The sequence below is a fragment of the Petromyzon marinus genome, chromosome 25 (genome assembly GCF_048934315.1).
Source record: "Petromyzon marinus isolate PM22_M1 ecotype Great Lakes invasive population chromosome 25, UKy_Petmar_22M1.pri1.0, whole genome shotgun sequence".
NCBI classification, from domain to species: Eukaryota; Metazoa; Chordata; class Hyperoartia; order Petromyzontiformes; family Petromyzontidae; genus Petromyzon; species Petromyzon marinus.
In genome coordinates this window covers 5,974,503-5,991,856 of record NC_133691.1, presented here as the reverse complement: position 1 = coordinate 5,991,856, position 17,354 = coordinate 5,974,503, and the positions used below count along the sequence as shown (strand labels likewise).

General features: G+C 46.6%; 1 protein-coding gene and 1 long non-coding RNA gene across 6 annotated transcripts in view; one reads left to right on the top strand and one right to left on the bottom strand.

Annotated features, from left to right (window-relative positions):
• LOC116945920 (uncharacterized) overlaps window positions 1-6,306 on the bottom strand; it is a 49,193-nt gene extending 42,887 nt beyond the window's left edge. For all 3 annotated transcript variants that reach the window (XR_012945303.1, XR_004403393.2, XR_004403392.2), the window contains exon 1: window positions 6,174-6,306. This is a non-coding gene — a long non-coding RNA (uncharacterized LOC116945920). The remainder of the gene's footprint in view (window positions 1-6,173) is intronic.
• The window catches only part of CBFB (core-binding factor subunit beta), a 70,911-nt gene that overhangs the window by 49,529 nt on the left and 4,028 nt on the right, over window positions 1-17,354 (top strand). For 2 of the 3 annotated variants that reach the window (XM_032960602.2, XM_032960601.2), the window contains exon 4: window positions 1,017-1,133. The exons of the other annotated variant lie outside the window; for it this stretch is intronic. In XM_032960602.2, coding sequence (XP_032816493.1) covers window positions 1,017-1,133 — 117 coding nt within the window. The remainder of the gene's footprint in view (window positions 1-1,016; window positions 1,134-17,354) is intronic. 3 annotated transcript variants of the gene reach the window in all.

The following is a 17,354-nucleotide window of genomic DNA, read 5'->3' as shown; positions in this document are numbered from 1 at the left end:
TTAATTCCTTAAGTGGCGTCCGCCCGCTACTGTAAGTACCCTTCTATACAGCTACGTTTCTCGTCGGTTTTTTTGTTGCGTTCCGAAGCGGTACGGGCGAGTAGAGTTGGTGGCACAATGACCGCCCATGGAAAAATCAGGACAGTTGAGAGAGAGAGAAAAAAACACTTAATAATATTCTCTTGAAATTTCAGTTAGAGGTAGAACTTTGATTTAAAAGGTACTCGCGTAAAATGGAGGAACAAAATGCAAACTGCAAACTGCGCCAAGCAGATTTTTTTGCCCCAAGTGAACCTTTCCAAGTTCCGAGCAATTTAACCTTCTGTTTGACGTGACAAATGCCCACAATGCTCCATTAACCCCCAAACTCTCTGAATTACCGTAATTGCTTATGAAAATAAATGAACGAACTTCCATGTCGTGGCAAGGTTAGTGAACCATACACCGATTGCTGACTTGGGCCTGAATCTATTTGGTAGGAAAATCACTCATTGAGGTTTCTAAGTGAGAAAGTGATAGATAAAAAGAAAACTCCACAATCTCTTAACATGCTTGTCACATATTCGTTTTTATGTACATGATTTGAACTAATGAACCCGAAGAATGCTTGCTTTGGCTAACATCTTCCCGGGGTCCAATGATGCATTGATTGATCAATTAATAATGATTTTTTAGTTCAAGATACGTGCGTCAAATTGCGTGCCTATGAATACTTTTTTTGTCAGTATATGTTGTATATGACGAGTTCACATGACCCTGGTAGCAATGAGCGGCCGCTAAATTTAACACGGTGTTAAAAAAAGTTACTAATCCTTTAATCAAATTGCGGCCATGAATTGTGACATTTCATTGGATTGCCCGTTGCATGATCCATGTGTTGGCTCTGCAGGTTTTGGAAGGGAAAGCTTTTCTCCCACGCACGATGGAAACGTGCTGCCTCCTGCAATCGCTGCCCTCTTTCTCCTCCCGGTGTTTGGGCGTTCCCTGATAGCATTCCCACCTCCGTTTGTGTGCAGGTTCACCTGAAGGCGCCTATGATCCTGAACGGTGTGTGCGTGATCTGGAGGGGCTGGGTGGACCTGCAGAGGTTGGACGGCATGGCCTGCTTGGAGTTTGACGAGGAGAGGGCACGGGTAAGGGCTCAACCTTCCGACCTCGGGTTACGAGAATGAAAACAAAATCGCGGTCGATTGATTACATTGGTCAAAGAATGAAATAACTCAATTGTGTCCCTTATTTGATTACGCGGGGAGCTTGCGAATCCGTTGGGGGCATTTATTCGTTTTTGTAAAAACTTGCCTATGTTGGCTAAAAAAAAGAGTGTGGAAGGGTGAGAGAGAAAGCGAAAGAGGCCGTGGAGTTTGCATGGCCTGCCAGCGAGCTTGCCCGCCTGCACACCCCCAGGTGCATTGAACAAAACTCGTCTTTTTCCGACGGGCGTTGGTATCGATTTTGAAGTTCCTCCTGTTCATACCCGCCTGGGCAGCCCGCGGCTAAATTACCGCAGCCGTCCGTCACAGGCCGGGCTAGCGGCTCGCTGATGGCACAGTAATTGCATTAGGAGTTGCAGGGGTGGCGGGGTTTACGGAGTGGGGGGAGAGAGAGGAAGCAGGGAGGGACCCGGCAGCTGAGCACATCGGACACGACAACTGGGCCTCGTGGCGTCGAGTCGGCGCCGGTCCGATGCTCGAAGGGGGGCACCCCCTTCTCCCGGCTCATTCCCCCAGACTCGATGACTCGCTTCATCTGGCGTGTCCCAAGTCCCCTCCAAGAACGATTTATGTGAATCAAAGATAATGAAAGCGTTTAGAGGTAGTGGGAAATGAATTAATGAATAAATATGAATTTGTTTATGCTGAATGGCCTCGTTTTTTGTAAAGCAAGCAAGACTCTTTGGTTTAAAAGCGGTCTGTTTTGGATTTTTTGTCATTGAAAAAAATAGTTGTGGGAGAGAACTTGAGTGCTTGGAGAAAACATACGAGGGGGTAACACAGACAGCCGTGCATTGCCACCGTCACACGCCGTGAAACTGAGGTGGCATTTTGTTGTGTGCGTGCTCTTGTTGGCTGTTTACCGAAGGGTGCACCAAGTTGTTTGCTTGTTACCGATTAATCAACACGTGGGTCGTGAGGCTGAACAAAAAAAAAACAGCGGCACACTTTCGCAGAAATTAGATGGCCAACTCGCAATCTCTGTGGCACACTTTTGGACTATGTGGCAACGGCGGCTTGAAGAGAGTTTGATAAAAACAATCTTTAGTCGTTATCCGTTGAAAATAAAAATGTATTTTTTTTTGCCTGTGGACGAGCAAAAATAAAATGTAAAAAACCCCGATGCAATGCGGTTTTCGGAGTAATCGCTCACCTCATGACTCGGGTTCATGGAAGCATTTGAAACATGGTACTTAAGGTCATAATGGAGAAAAACAAACTTAATATACAAGTGTGATTGGGCGGGTCTTTCATATGCTTTCTATCTTTTCATAATGACACACACACACGGTTTATATATCTTGGCTCTAAAGGGCTTAAATTGATGGATGTTGCAATAAAAAAGACACAACGTACTGTATCTTGACTTCGGGCTCTTTGTAGTTGTCAACAAAATAACACCCACCTTGCATGGCGACTCCATAGTTAAATGGTAAGAAGCATACACATCGCTCAAGAGTGTATTTAAAATTGTGAGAACCCGTACGAGATGACAGCTCTTTTTTTCCCAGTTGAGACCTCGGGAAAAATGTACACGTAAGGCTCTTTCGTCAATCCATTGCCGGATGAGGGCCTCCTGACACCGTGTGGGTTGTAGGGGTCAATCGACCATACTTCACCACGCTGGTCAGCGCGGGTTGGTGAAGGCAGACAGCATAGACATGGGAGCATAGAACTACGGTTCAGCAATTGATATTACTTCACGGCAATCTGATGGTCCACCTTCCCCCCCCCCCACCTGGCCATGTGGCCCCGTAGCCTATAACACCTGTTACGCATGGTGGTTGCCCATCCAAGCGCTATCCTTGCTCAACCCTGCTTAGATTTGAAATTCGACAAGGCTGCGTGCATTCTGGGTGATGTGTGGTCATGGTTCTCTGGTGGAAAATATTGATCAAAAATAACATGAAATTCAGCACATTCATCACATCTAAAATGTTTACTTACAAAATGCAGTGTAAGGTGAGTTCTAAACTAAAATCTAAATTAACAGCCCGTTGTCAGTCCACTGCTGGATGAAGGCCTCCCCCCCCCCGCAGCATCGGCCATGTTTGACCATATTTCACCATGCTGCTTGGTGTGGGTTAGGGAAGTGGTGCCCCTGACTGCGTCAGATGTCACTCACAACTGATGTTAGCCATGGCCAGGAATCAAACTCTCATTTCCAGGTACGTAGTACAGTGCCCGAATCCTTGCACCGCGATCCAAACCAAAACGTTGATATTCATTGAATTTTCCGATGGCCAAACCGCCCGAAATGTGCCCGATCACATCAGATCTCGGAAGCAAAGCAGATTTGAGCCTGGATAGTGCTTCGAAGTGCAACCACCACGTGTAAAAGGCAGGTGTTGTAGGCTTCCGTGGGGCTACGTTGTAAGCAGATGGCAGTGAAGCAAAATCAATCGTTTGAGTATTCTCCAGTGTCTGTCCTCCTACCCCTTCTTCACCAACCCACACTGACCAGCGTGAAATGTGGTCAAATAACTTCTATAACCCGCACGGCATGGGGAGACCCTCATCCAGCATTGGATTGACAAAAGGGCTTTACGTATCCATTAATGGAATGTTATTAAACACCTGCGAAAGAAGTTCAACACACACACGAAGTTACTTTATTCGCCACCTGTATCAGTATAACGTAGCATAATTCCTGCAGCTATTCTTTGTTCTTTTTTACTTCTCGTCCTCCGACCCGGGACACCCTTGTGAAAATCCCAGAAAATGGCCCTGTGTGGCGCGATCTCCAACGCTGGGCCAGGGGGCCCGGCTCTGCCGAGCCTCTGCCGAGCCTCTGCGAAGCCCCACAGAGGGGTAATGGATCCCCTCATCTATAATTCAGAGGGCACCCTCGGAGAACGGCTCTCTCCTAAAGTCACATTGAGAGCCGGTCGCCATGTCCTTTCTTGTCCTGAGCCCCAAATGGGAGGACTGGAAACACCGAGGCAGTGTTTTTTTTTTAGTGCTGGGGAAATTATTCTGAAACTGCAATTGCGCAGTGGAAAAGCCATTTATATTTGTTTTTATTTATTATTATTATTGTTAAACATGGCAAACATGCAGTGGAAATCCTGACCCACTGGTTGATGTACCCGCATATGCACGTAGGGCGTGAGTGTACGTGGAAACGTGCGTCTGTGTACCCAGCGATCGTAAGAACGAGACTTATTTTCAGTAGAGTCCTACTTGGCATATTTGGCCATTTTTATTTCTGGAGAGTTGCTTATTTGTGAGGATGACCAGAGAAAGTCGATGCATACAGAGGAATATGATACATTATTAGATATTATCATAATAGCTGTACTGCCTCCTTTATGCACCATATTGTCCAAGGTAGGAGTTTTACATCAAATATATGCTACTCGCGAGCAGGATGAAAGTTAACGTTTAGCTTGTCAAATACATTACTTTAGGATGCATTGCATTTTTAAGGTGAAATTACGGACGGTCTCATACAGTTCTGATTAGAACACTACTGTACACAAAATGCATTGGACATGGCAGACGATGCTGGTCGTAGGACACAATTCCGTTGTGAAAATAAGTTGTGGATTTCCTCCAATGTTTTTTATTGAAACCCAGAAACTGCAAAGAGTGGAAAAACTCTACAGTTAATAACGGTAGCCATGTGAGGCTTTTGATGAGAATAATTTTCTTAACCTCTGCCTATGGCTGGCAGCTTCTCTATCCTACAAACACATGCCCACTGTCTCTACCGAGCATCTGGAGACGCGGTCGCAGTTACACCCCACGTAAATCCAAATGTCAACGTATCGCCTAAATGTGGCGCTGTTTAACAAACGCGTCGAGAAATTAAACGGTTTTCGAAGTTTAACACCGCAGCGGTGGCGGCGATGGATAGACGTCGTACAAGGGATGAGATCGACGTCGGAGCCATAATTGCAAGCGGCCCAGAATGATTCCCTTTGTGCAAAAACACTCGCGGCCGCGATTACGTTTTTTTTTGTGCGAGCCGGTCTGCCGACGTAGCGTTCCCGCGCGGCTGCTCGCTAAACCAGCGGGGATCGGTTACGGGCCCCCATTGATTTGCGATCGCCTCCCGGAGGCCCCCCCCCTACTCGGACGGACGCGGGGCCGCTTTTGAGTGAGCGGGATTTTTTTTGTTTGGTGATGTTTCTGCCTATTTCAGCGCCGAGCAAAAAATAATTGCGCGCCGCCTTGTGTCGCCAGCTTCGTCGCGTGTTGCGAGCGTGCCGGAGTGTAAACAACCAAAAAAAACCAGTCGAAAAATAAAACAAGAAAAAAAATCGCAGTTTGCACCACGTTCACAGTTACCTCTTGTGAACGATTAATTCAACAAATCGATTGGCGCAACGTTGAACCGTCCTTAATGAATAGGGCGCGGTTAGATGCTTTTCCGTTTGGAGAAACGGACCGGCAGCCCACAGCGTCACGGCAGAGGTGCGCTCGATCGCTCCCCCGCTCGATTCGCTCCCCTTCTCTCTCTCTCTCTCGACGGTTGACACTGCGATGAGCAAACAAGAAGTACGTGCGTGCCTGCGTGTCCATGTTTGACAGCGCCAAGTCGCTGTGCCGCAGGCAAAGGCGTCAGTCCTGCCGTCGGTGCCAACAAAATGCATTCGGCGCACACGTGCTCACGCACGCACACAGAAGACAAAGATCTCCCGTTTAGCCTTAACAGACTGTTGGGGCAATTGCTGTTAGCGAGTCGCACCTATGAAGGCCAGAACGGCACACGAGGGGGTGGGGTGGCCAGCACCGGGCCCCGGCCGCCTTTGTCTCTCCAGTGGCGATGTTTACAAACCACTGCACTACATGCACACACACGCACAAAAATATCCCTAATATATAGTCTTAACAGATTGTAGGGGCAAGTGCTGTTAGCGAGCAGCACCTATGAAGGCCAGAACGGTACACGAGGGGGTGGGTGGCCAGCACCACGCCCCGACCGCCTTTGTCTCCCCAGTGGCGATGTTTACACACCTCATTTGAGACCAAGTCGACCGCGGGGAGGCCCGGGACCGGTTCAGATAATCGTCACTGGTGTCGAACTTGGGTCGCCGGCTTCATAGCGCAGCGCGCTAACCGCTACACTACCGCTCCCCACGCACGCACACATGCACAGCCCCGCCGAAGCTCACTTTACAGTGGGAGGGGCCCTGTGTGCATGCCGATAGAATTAAAAGGCATTTGTGCAAATCCGTGCAGCCCTTTGCGTGCCGAACGGACTCGAGCCGGATTGATCTGTGGCGTTCTTTTCAAAAGGATATTCTGCTGCTGTTAAAATTGGAGGTGTTTGTAAATGGACAATTTAATTACCGTGGGATGTGCTAAAGTGGATTTAAAAAAAAGAGTTTAGTGGTTATGCTGGGCTGGAAGTTAAATCTGAATGAAAGCAAAACTTTACGAAATATGCAAAAAACACGTGTAATTTATTTTCATATTTATGTATCCAGTGAGTTTTCAACAAGTCCCAGTTGCTCGATCAAGATGATCCTGCAGTTGGAATGTTTATCATCTTATATTTCAAGGAGTGTGTTTGCACGTTAGAGGTCTACCACTTCAAGGGTCCGAACAAGACAGATTCACAAATCCTTTTGCTCTGCTGCCAGCCTCTCGCCCCACAGCTCAGCAGCTTCATGAGATCCACAAATCCACATTATCCAACCAACTGTTGCGACCGAAGCGCTGGCTTATACTGCACTGTTGGTCTACACGACCGTGCCCAGCGAGAAACAGAAGGGTTCATCCTGTTTTGGATATCATTGTTAACGTTATAAATATTCTGCTGCATGGGTGTTTGCGCTTGGACTGTGTAGCTCTCAGATGTGTTGTCGTGTTGCGGTGCATCCTGCTTGGTATGGTGTCTGACGTTTTGCTCCACGTGTTGGGAGGTTCTTCAACTGTTGAACGAGCTTCCTTAAGGAGCTTCAACCTCGCGGAGCGAAACGTCGGACGTCGTGCCGAACAACCACGCGGTCCAAACGGGAAACACCGGAGAGCTGTTACGAAGTTAAACGTCTCACAAATTTGGCCGATGCGATGTCCCCCTGTAACGTTCTAAGTGTTCAAACTATCCTTTTCAGCCTTTTGTGAAGAGTCGCATTGATTAAAGCTTAGTAAAGTATAAACTTTGCTGAAATGCATTAGCATATAAGCCCTGTTAATAATTGATGAAGCGTTGGCAATTGACACCAGTGAGTGAAGGGTGTAATTGTAGCAGGGAAATCTGTGTAGCTGCAATTACCGCCCCCCATCAAGAATCCAATGCAATTGGCAAAGTTTCGTCCCTTGTAGGAATTGATGCTGCTTGACACGTAGCTTCATACGAGGGGGGGGGGGGGAGCGGTTCAGGAGGAAGTGCTGATGCAATGGTTAGCAAAGTGTGCTATCAATCCTGTGATCTGAGTTTGATTCCTGGCCATGGCTAACATCATGGTAGAGTACGGCCAAATAACCCCCCACGACCTGCAAGGGACGTGGGGATGCCTTCATGCAGCAGTGATTCGACAAATGCATTTATTGTACAATAATTTTCATTGTTATCATATATAATATCAAATTGCAACGTGCCGCACAGTATTCGCTCACTCAAGTAGAGAGAGAGTGTGACTCAGAGGCGCGAGGAACCACCGAAAAGCGGGAAGGCATCCACGCAATGAGCCGGCACCAACAATTGCCCAAGCTCTGTGGTCCTCTATATATATTAATGTGTTATCAGCCAATTAATGAGCATTCACACGTGGGAGGAGACCGGAGCATCCGGAGAAAATCCACACGTGCGAGGGGGAAACACTGTATCCCATAGAGATAGAACAAGCGGATTCCACATTTTTGCCAGACATCGATGCTCATGAGAAGGAAGTTCTGCAACATTTGCGCTGCGATCCACCAACCCTCTCCTTTGCAGTGCTTTATTACAGTCGTGCACCACCACCGCCCAGCTATTATATGAACTTAATGACATGGGTTGCATGCTGGCCATTTGTGCAACTGTGCGTATATTATTATGCCATAACAAGTTCCCATTGTATTGTGAGTTTTTGCCTCTGATGCAGTGGGCTGGCTACATTTTGATGAATCGACTCTGTGTTGTTATCATCCTAATGGGACCTACAAGTAAACATGATACGGAAAAAAAACAACCACACGCTTTCAATGAAGAGCAAATTATGTCATTAAAAGAACAAGAGATGTGTTAAATAATTTTGTTTTCCAGAGAAACCTTGTGGAAGCTAAGGACTCGTTTTCAGGGTGGCCCATCGTGGCATGTTTACCGGTTCACCGTACCGTGTTCGTCACCGCGCGGGAGGCAATCGGACGATCTCAGAGTAAACACGCGAATATGAAGGGGGGGGGGTAACGCGCGAGCGCTGTGCAAGTCGGGGAGTAACCTACTTGCTCTTCTGCTGCCTATAGGCTCCTCTAAGCACATCCGATGGGCGTGTACAGTATTCCCACGTTATGCACGAACTTGCTATCCGCGATTTGATTTTGGTTCTCCACAAGTCGCATCTGAAACGCTGCACGACCGCAGAGAGAGAGAGAAAGAAATAAAGTGATGAGAGAGAATGTGATACGAGAAAGTGATGAGACAAAGTGATGATGGTGCTACTGCGTAGCATCATGATGCTACTGGGAAGTAGCGTCATAATTTAAGGTAAGTTAATTTCAAAACTATTATTTAATACTTTATATATATTTATTTTAGTTACTTTGTTTATTGTCACCATTTTCGTGTTGTGATAATTTTGATGTATTTAATAGCTAATTTGTGTATTCATTTAAGGTAATTAATTAAAAAGATCAATGTTCGTGGTTTCCACCTTCCACGCCGCCAATGGTCGACCATGAACCGAATCTTGGACCGGGCATGGCCGATACGCGTCAAAGATTCAGGGGCCTGCAAGTGCGGCCACGAATCCCAAAACCATCGACTACGTGGTAAACACTCCTTCGCTGCTGTTTCACTCCTTTGAAGGAGGAACAGACAAGATTCACTCGGTTTCTGAACAGACAATTGAGTGGATAACAAATCTAAAATGACATCTTTAATCCGCTGCTATTTATGGATATGAAAGAAGATTTTTCGCGAATTTCGCTATTCGCGAGTATTTCCGCGAGCGTCTCCCTCGCGAGTAATGAGGGAATACTCTTTGGTTCTATTCGGTAAAGTCACGTAGGTAAAAAATAAAATAACAAAAATCAAGACGTTTCGGCCACAACACAAGTGGCCTTCATCAGGTGAAGGGACTGTGCTGTCATGAGGACAGCGTTGGAGTGAAAACAGCCAAGCCCAGGTCGCGTCCTTTAAGATTGTTATTTTTTAGCTACGTGACTTTACCGAATAGAACCAAATAGTATGGATCCTTGCAGTCACGAAAGCTTCAAATCTAGAATTAATGAGGGAATCCTGTACCGGAAACGATAGATGTAACCTACAAACCCTGCCTCCTAGTGTCTGCTTTATGCATGTGCACCTCTACAAGATGGGAATGTTTGTGTGTCCATTAAAAAAAGTTACACTTCACAAGCTTTCAAATTCACACAGTTATTCAAGTAAGTGCAGTTTATCCGGATACACATTTTGGAGAAGGAAATCCACGGAAAGAATAAAAAAAGCATTTGTCCGTCCGAAAAATATATCCGACGTGCGAGAATGGGTTAATCTTTGGTTCTATTCGGTAAAGTCACGTAGGTAAAAAATAAAACAAAAATCACGACGTTTCGGCCACAACACAAGCGGCCTTCATCAGGTGAAGGGACCAGGCTGTCTCGAGGACAGCGCTGGAGTGAAACACAGCCACGCTCAGACCGCGACCTTTAAGCTGTGTGCGAGGAAACAAGGTGCCTTGACAAAGGAATTAGCATAAAAATTAGCATTTGATTGGCCGACTTAGCATGATGAACGGTGTAGAGGTGGTGTACATGCGGGTGAACAAGCCGGTTGGCGCGGGGGGGAGGGGGAGTTTACCTGATCAAATGCTAATTTTTATGCTAATTCCTTTGTCAAGGCACCTTGTTTCCTCGCACATAGCTTAAAGGTCGCGGTCTGAGCGTGGCTGTGTTTCACTCCAGCGCTGTCCTCGAGACAGCCTGGTCCCTTCACCTGATGAAGGCCGCTTGTGTTGTGACCGAAACGTCGTGATTTTTGTTGTTTTATTTTTTACCTACGTGACTTTACCGAATAGAACCAAAGAGTATGGATCCTTGCAGTCACGAAAGCTTTAAATCTAGAATGGGTTAATCATTTTTACATCGTCTTTATATTGTCGAATGAATGCATTTAGGCTGATTAGGTTTGAAGTTATCCATAATATGGGGTTTTTTTGTGGGTTAGATTTTGTAAATATAAATGCGTCGTTAAACCGGCCACCACCCTACACAGCCAATTGGTAAAGTTTGTCACGTAAACAAAACTTGCCGATTCGTTACTAGTTTAGCACACCGGTGTGTTGGAGAGTAAACCCACAACATTTACAATTCGAGTACGAACGTTTGAAGTTGGAGTGTTTTATGTGCTACTGATTCCGTTTAATCAGACAGCTCTACTAACTGTGAGGTTATTGTACAAACGTCGCATTAATCAATGCACACAAGGCCGGTCGTGCCTCCTAAAGGTACGTCATTCTTTCTCGGAGAACATGAAAGTTGTTCAACGTATTCGCGTAGAAACAGAGCGGTTTGGATTCAAACAAGTTTAATAATTTCTCCTGCATATTAACGGAAACCCAAATGACCGTTACCATTGACTGGCAGATATAACCGTGGCATGTACCACTCCTCGTGTATAATAAGAAATATGCGTAAATCAATGCACTTTTTTCTCTCGAACAAAGTTTGTACCGTCGTGGGAGAGGTGGGGGGGTAGTAAGTGAGTGAGAGGCAATAAAAAGGAGGAGCGAGCCATTGTGTGTGTCGCTCTGAGCGCCTGCAAACTTCTGGGATAGCGCCAGGTGGTCCGTCTCCCGTTCGCTTTTGTTGGTGGCATGGGCTGCGTCACGACATGACGGTGCGGCGTGTCCCGGCACGGCGCCGGAGCGCGTTACTGAAACACTGGGCGGGTGAGTTAGCCAGTTATTGGGTGGGTGGATGGATGCGTGGGTGAGTGGGGAGCGGTTAGCGCTCTGCGCTATGAACCCGGTCACCCGAGTTCGATTCCCGCTCACGGCCAATACTCAGTGACGATTATCTGAACCGGTCATGGGCCTTCCTTGGGGTCGACCCAGCCTCAAATGAGTACCTGGTTTAATGGGTAAACACCACCACTGGGGAGACAAAGGCGGCCGGGCGTGGTGTTGGCCACCCACCCTCTCGCGTGCTGTGCCGTCCCTCAGATGCTCGCTAACAGCACTTGCCCCAATAGTCTGTTTAGGCTCTACGGGGGATCTTTTGTATTTATTGTGGGTGGGTGAGTGAGAAAGTAGTTAGGTTAGTGGACTGATGAGTTGACTGGGTTGATGGATGCGTGAATGAGTGGGTGGGAGAGTGGCTAAATGAATAGAACGAGCAAGTGGTTACTTGGGTCAGTGGGCCGTCAGGCACAATGTTGGAGGCCCAATGGGCCATGGGGACAGAAGGTGGGCATCTTGCAATTTCGGCAGCCTCACAGATGTAGTGACCTAAAACAAAACAAAACCGAACACAGAGGTGGCTGGTGGCTTCAGGGGCTCGTAATGCCTGGCGTCAGATCACTGGGCCAGCGCCATTAACAAACCTGGGTTCAAACCCCAGCTTCCATGAAACTGTTACCAGGCGTTCATTCATAGAAAATGTATTGATCTCAGTTTGGTCACCATTTGAATAAAAAAACAACGTATACAGTGTGCGAAGTTATACTCTGGCACATGAGCTATTGTGTACAGTACATGCTTAGATCTTTTTAATGTGATGAAAAATATTGAACGAAGCGATCGTCTTTGAGGTTGGAGGCACGGTCGTGGGTATGCGCTACGAGGAGAAACCAGGAGTCCTGCGGTGTTATCGTCCAGGGCCGTTCCCCAGCTTTATGATGTGTTGCTCTACCGCCTGTAACGGGTGTATAGGTAGCGAGCTACGGAACAGCTGTTTGTTCCTTTGTGCCGAGGCAACGGAAACATAAACAATGTCCAACATACGTGCGAATAATACTCTAAACATCGAAAAGCAGCTGTGGATAGCAAATTGGCCATTTTTAATTAAATTTAATATTGCTTTAACGTATTAAAAGCAATAACAATGCCCTCTGGTTATGTAGGTAAACCTCAATGAGTCCACATTTTTTTTGTAAGGGCCCCGCATTCAGATGACTGACCACTGCTTGTAAATGAGGGTTCATATTTACATTGTACTATATTGTTTTCTACACCGAGTATACTTCTTAAATCTGACTGTAATTGTGTTTTAATTTTGTGCCGTTCCTGCCATTGCCCTTCGAGTGGCTTTCAAACAACGATTGCCTTCTCCCCAAATCGACCATTGTGTGTATGTACGTTGAACTTCTTTCGCACCGTACTTGGCCAACCGTGCAGAATTGTAGGCGCTGAGGAGATGCAACAACCGTGAACACAAAATGCAGTTCCAAAGACGCGAGTTTTCAATCGAGACCATTCGAATTTCCGATTGGACGTCTCGGGCGCGCTCGGGCCCCGTGCGCGGATGGAGCCTGCTGCGGGTTCGGGCGTGCGCGCTCTGTCCCGGTTGTGTCGCCGTGCTCTTCGACTCTCTCTTCCCCGTTCCCTCGCACGGCGCACGCAAGCAAGTGCCGGGCTCGGCTATAATTAATTCATGCACCCGGGCAGCGACCACGCTCTGCTCAGGAACGTTGCCCGGGGCCGCCGATCGATGGGACCGGGGGGGTGCTTTTTACCGCGAGCGGGGAAAATTAAATAATAAAAAAGCACTTCAGCATATTAGCCGGGGGCCTCTAATGCGATTTGCATCGACTGCTTTAATGGAGTTTGTTTGGTACAAATGTTTTATGCCCTCTCCATGTTGGCCTGCCTGGTTCGGGTTCACTTTATGTTTTGCTATTTATCCGTAGCCGCCGTTTCAGAGATGACCTAAATATACGTCAAACCGGCAAACTTTGTGAGGATGTAACTTTCGTAACAGCTTCGGTTGGCGCCATGGTGCAGCCGTTAGCACCCTGTCCAATTAATCCTGAGACGTGAGTTTGATTCTTCGACATGGTCGACACTGAGTTGCGAATGTGTATGCGAAACCACGTCTTGGGTCCCCCACCTCACCAACTCACACTCACCAGTGTGGTGAAGTTTGGTTGAACGGCCCCTGTGGCGAAGCCTTCATCCAGCTGTAGATTGACAAAGGGTCTGACATTTTTGAATGGTTACCTTTGGCTTAGAAGCTCAAAAACAGCTGCAACATTTTTGTTCGACTTGTTGTTGGTAACAGCATTTTGCAACGTAAAAATGCAATGTGATGAAAATATCGTATGTGTTCGGAGGTAATACGCCAACAAAATAACTTTTTATTTGTATCGTCACACGTTGAATTTGATTAATGATGCAGTACCAATGTCGAAAATAAATACGTTAAATGCGTGATAGATTTACCTAACAAACTAGAGGAATTGAACTCGATACGTAGTATTGTAGAGCGAGTTCAGACGAACGTGTTCAGGGCAACAGACGGTGTGACCACTCAGGCAGGGGTCTGGGGGGTGAGAATGCACTTCTTTGAGTCACACGTGTGTTCTTAGTCCAGCCTTGGTGTCTCACGTGCATAGCCTGGCTGTTGATTTGGTACAGAATTTCTATGACTTGGATCTTGGGAGAGGGGACTAGGGTCCTGTGGGAGATCAGAGGGGGTCCTGGATTTACAGGTTTGGCTTTATTCTGCAGTTAAAACCGTCATGGCCATGAGGTCCTTTTAAGTGATTTGCGCTTGTTTGTTAAATATTTAGGGCCAAAGCCATGTTTATAGGAGGAGGGAAAAGTTTGAGTATTCCTTTCAAAGTAATGCATAATTAATTATGATGTGAAACTTGAATTACGCTTGTTTCAAAGCACACAGCATACAGTGTTATGTATAACGTGCAATTTTTTTCCCTCCTGGGTCAAAATAAATAGTGGCTTTTCTTTAGCTTACAGGAAGTTGGCTGTGTGTTGGGTTATCCATTATTTGCCCAAGTTGATAATCTTTACCGTTAAATACTGCTGTTTACAAAGAGACACGGGTCGTATCATTGAATTTGTTCATGTTGGGTGAGTTTGTGGAGCCTCCTAGTGATGTCTATTTTTAGAAAGGAGTGCAGTGTTTGATTATGTTTGCACAGCCTAACTTCATTAGGCCTCTAACCGCTTGTTTACGAATGTCAGTGGGTTGTTTTACTTTACCATGGCTAAGCGGAATGGTCCTGCTAAGCTGCTCACAGATGCTTCATTCACAAAGAGGATCCCTAGTTGAGTAAAACGTTAGTTTTCTCTATTATTGTTATTTAGTTATTCGGAAAATCTTCACTGAATCTTAGGACTTATTTTCCGACGGTTCCTCAGTTGGGATGTTTGGCCACTCACTTGTTGTTGAGTATTATTCAACTTCTGGACAGTATGATGTGTTTTCCGGTTGTGCTCTGTGTCGTGTTTGGCATGATGTCCCAACGTTTCGCTCCAGGTGCTGGAAACTTCTTCGGGAACTGTCTTAAGAAGTTCCTGAACTGAAGAACTTCCTGTTCCTAAAGAAGCTTCCCAGCACGATGAGTGAAATCGTCAGGCATCATGCCAAACGACACGCAGTACAAAACACATCAGAGAGCTATACTCGGTACAACCGTGGAAACCTACACGGCTGTGGTTGATTTTCGAAAGCGCAGTAAACAACCGGCGAATAACGTCCCCTCGGAAGATGAGACAACCGCTGTTGCAGTAGCCACGGGTAAAGTTGTCGTCCTAGATATTGGGGGAGGAGGTGGGGGGGGGTCCTGGTGATTTGGCAAACCTTGGACCCGCGGATCGACGACCGTGTGTGCCGCCGTTCTCCACGCTCGCTCAAGCTGCCAAAACCTTATCATGACTAAAAGTAAACAAGAGCGCTGGAATTTGCTTGGTTTTAGATGCAAACAGGCAACAGGCGGTCGCTGACGGGCAGGTGTTGGAGGAATTTGATTGGTGGCGGCGACATTTTTCCCAGCGTCTGTCATGAAGCATTCTGGGAGGAATGGCTGCGCCGTCTATTGCCGTGCTCGAGTCGAAGAGGCGGCCTTGATTTTGTTATTATTTTTCATCGCGGGCTAATGCAGATACGAAGGCGAGGGGCTTTGCTGATGATTCCTGAGATGAAACCGGCATACAGTTGTTGCATTGTCCTGCTGCTGTCTAAAAATAATGACAATTTTGACTCTTGTTTCAGTTGGTGGCCTAAAAGCGAGGCTGCGCGCAATACACACGCGCAAGTATGGGCGATGTCACGTGACATGCAAGGCATGATGGGAGGACCAATGCTATGGTCACAATCGTACCATCGGCTGTTTAGAAGTCGCCTTTTGTGTGTATGAATACTCTTAAAAGTGTGCGAGGGTTGTTATTGTTCTTATAAATGTTATATTTTTTATGGCCTTTACTACAATAACCTGTATTATCATCAACCACTGTCTACTGCTGGCTAAAGTCCACCCCATGCCATCAGAAATCCATCTCATTCCTCTGTGAGAGTCCTCCTCTTGGGTGCATACTTTATTTTGGGGGTCATACCATGTTGCTGTCCATTGGCTATTATCCCTTCTCGTGATGTATCCTGCCCAGGCCCGCTTACTCTCATCAACAGTCGATATGAAATCTTTGATTTGCATTTGTTCTGTGATCCATGTGTTCCTCTTTTTATCGCTTTAAGCGTAAATTCCAAGTATGCATCTCCCGATGCACCATTCGTGCACTTTTGAGCCGTCCCATTTTCTTTGCTTTCTTTTATTTTTTAACTAAATTGGAATTATTACGATACACGGCTGTAATTATGATTTACATACTTTTTTTTTAGTCATACAATTGTTGGTTTACTCGTCATGCGTTTCTTAAATATTCGCAGTAGAGAGGTGCAAAAATTATGAGAAAAAAAATAGACGTTTATTATTCATGTGGAACCTCAAAAAATAAAAATCTGAAAAGCATGTGGATATGACATGTGGCACGTGTGTGATTTCGATGTGTGTTGTGAGTTGGTCCCCGCTGTTTTAAGTCTTACATTCTGCCGTGTCCTCGTCTGAATACGACAAATTCCACAATTTGTCAACGCACCTCGCATCTCAAAATGCTTTTACAAAAATTAACACAAAAAATCACATTCGGTAGAGAAGGGGCAATGGGGATGGTGGGGGGTGGAGACAGGGCAGGGTAACGCGGGGGCCGAGGAGAGAGAGCGGTGCTGCAGCACAGCCCAAGATGAAGCAACCAGGGCCCGTCGTCAACAGCGACGACGATGCTGATGACGAGCTGCGGGGGCAGCCGCGGCAGTCGGGGCAGCACCAGTGAGTCAGTGGGCAGTATACATGGATCAATCTTCATCGCGGACCGCTATTTCGCACAAACGATACCTTAGCCTGACTCCGAGGTACAAACTTCTCCGCCGAACACGGATGACGGTCAAAATAAACACGTGGACTGCGTAACCAGCTGAGAGTTCATTGAGACAAGTCGCTGTTGGGAGGCAGACCGGCTGCGTGAGTGAGGGTGAGCAAGTGGACGTGGGCACGCACCCACGTGTGGGTGTGGCTGCATATCTGCGTGTGTGTTCGTGCTGGTGTCCGTTACTATACAAGTCTTGCCCTGCAGTCTGTGTGTACGTTTTTGTTTTGTGCGCGCGCTGTGCATTGCAGCGAGTGGTGTCAGAGTGCTTTGCGCACTGCGTTACAATTATGATGACCCGGGTTAAATTGCTGACGAAAGTGGCTGCCGAGTGTTGTGTGTGTGTGTTACACATCCATAACACAGGTTTTTTTGGGTTAGATCGCGTAGATATAAATGTGTCGTTAAACCCGCCACCACCTGACACAGCCAGTTATTAAGGTTATTAAGGTTTCTCACGTAAACAGGACACACAGCCAGTTATTAAGGTTTCTCACGTAAACAGAACACGCCAATTTGTAACTAGTACAGCACACCGGTGTGCTGGAGAGCAAATCCATAACATTTACAATCTGAGTACTCAGATTTGGCATGTTCTGTTTTTCGT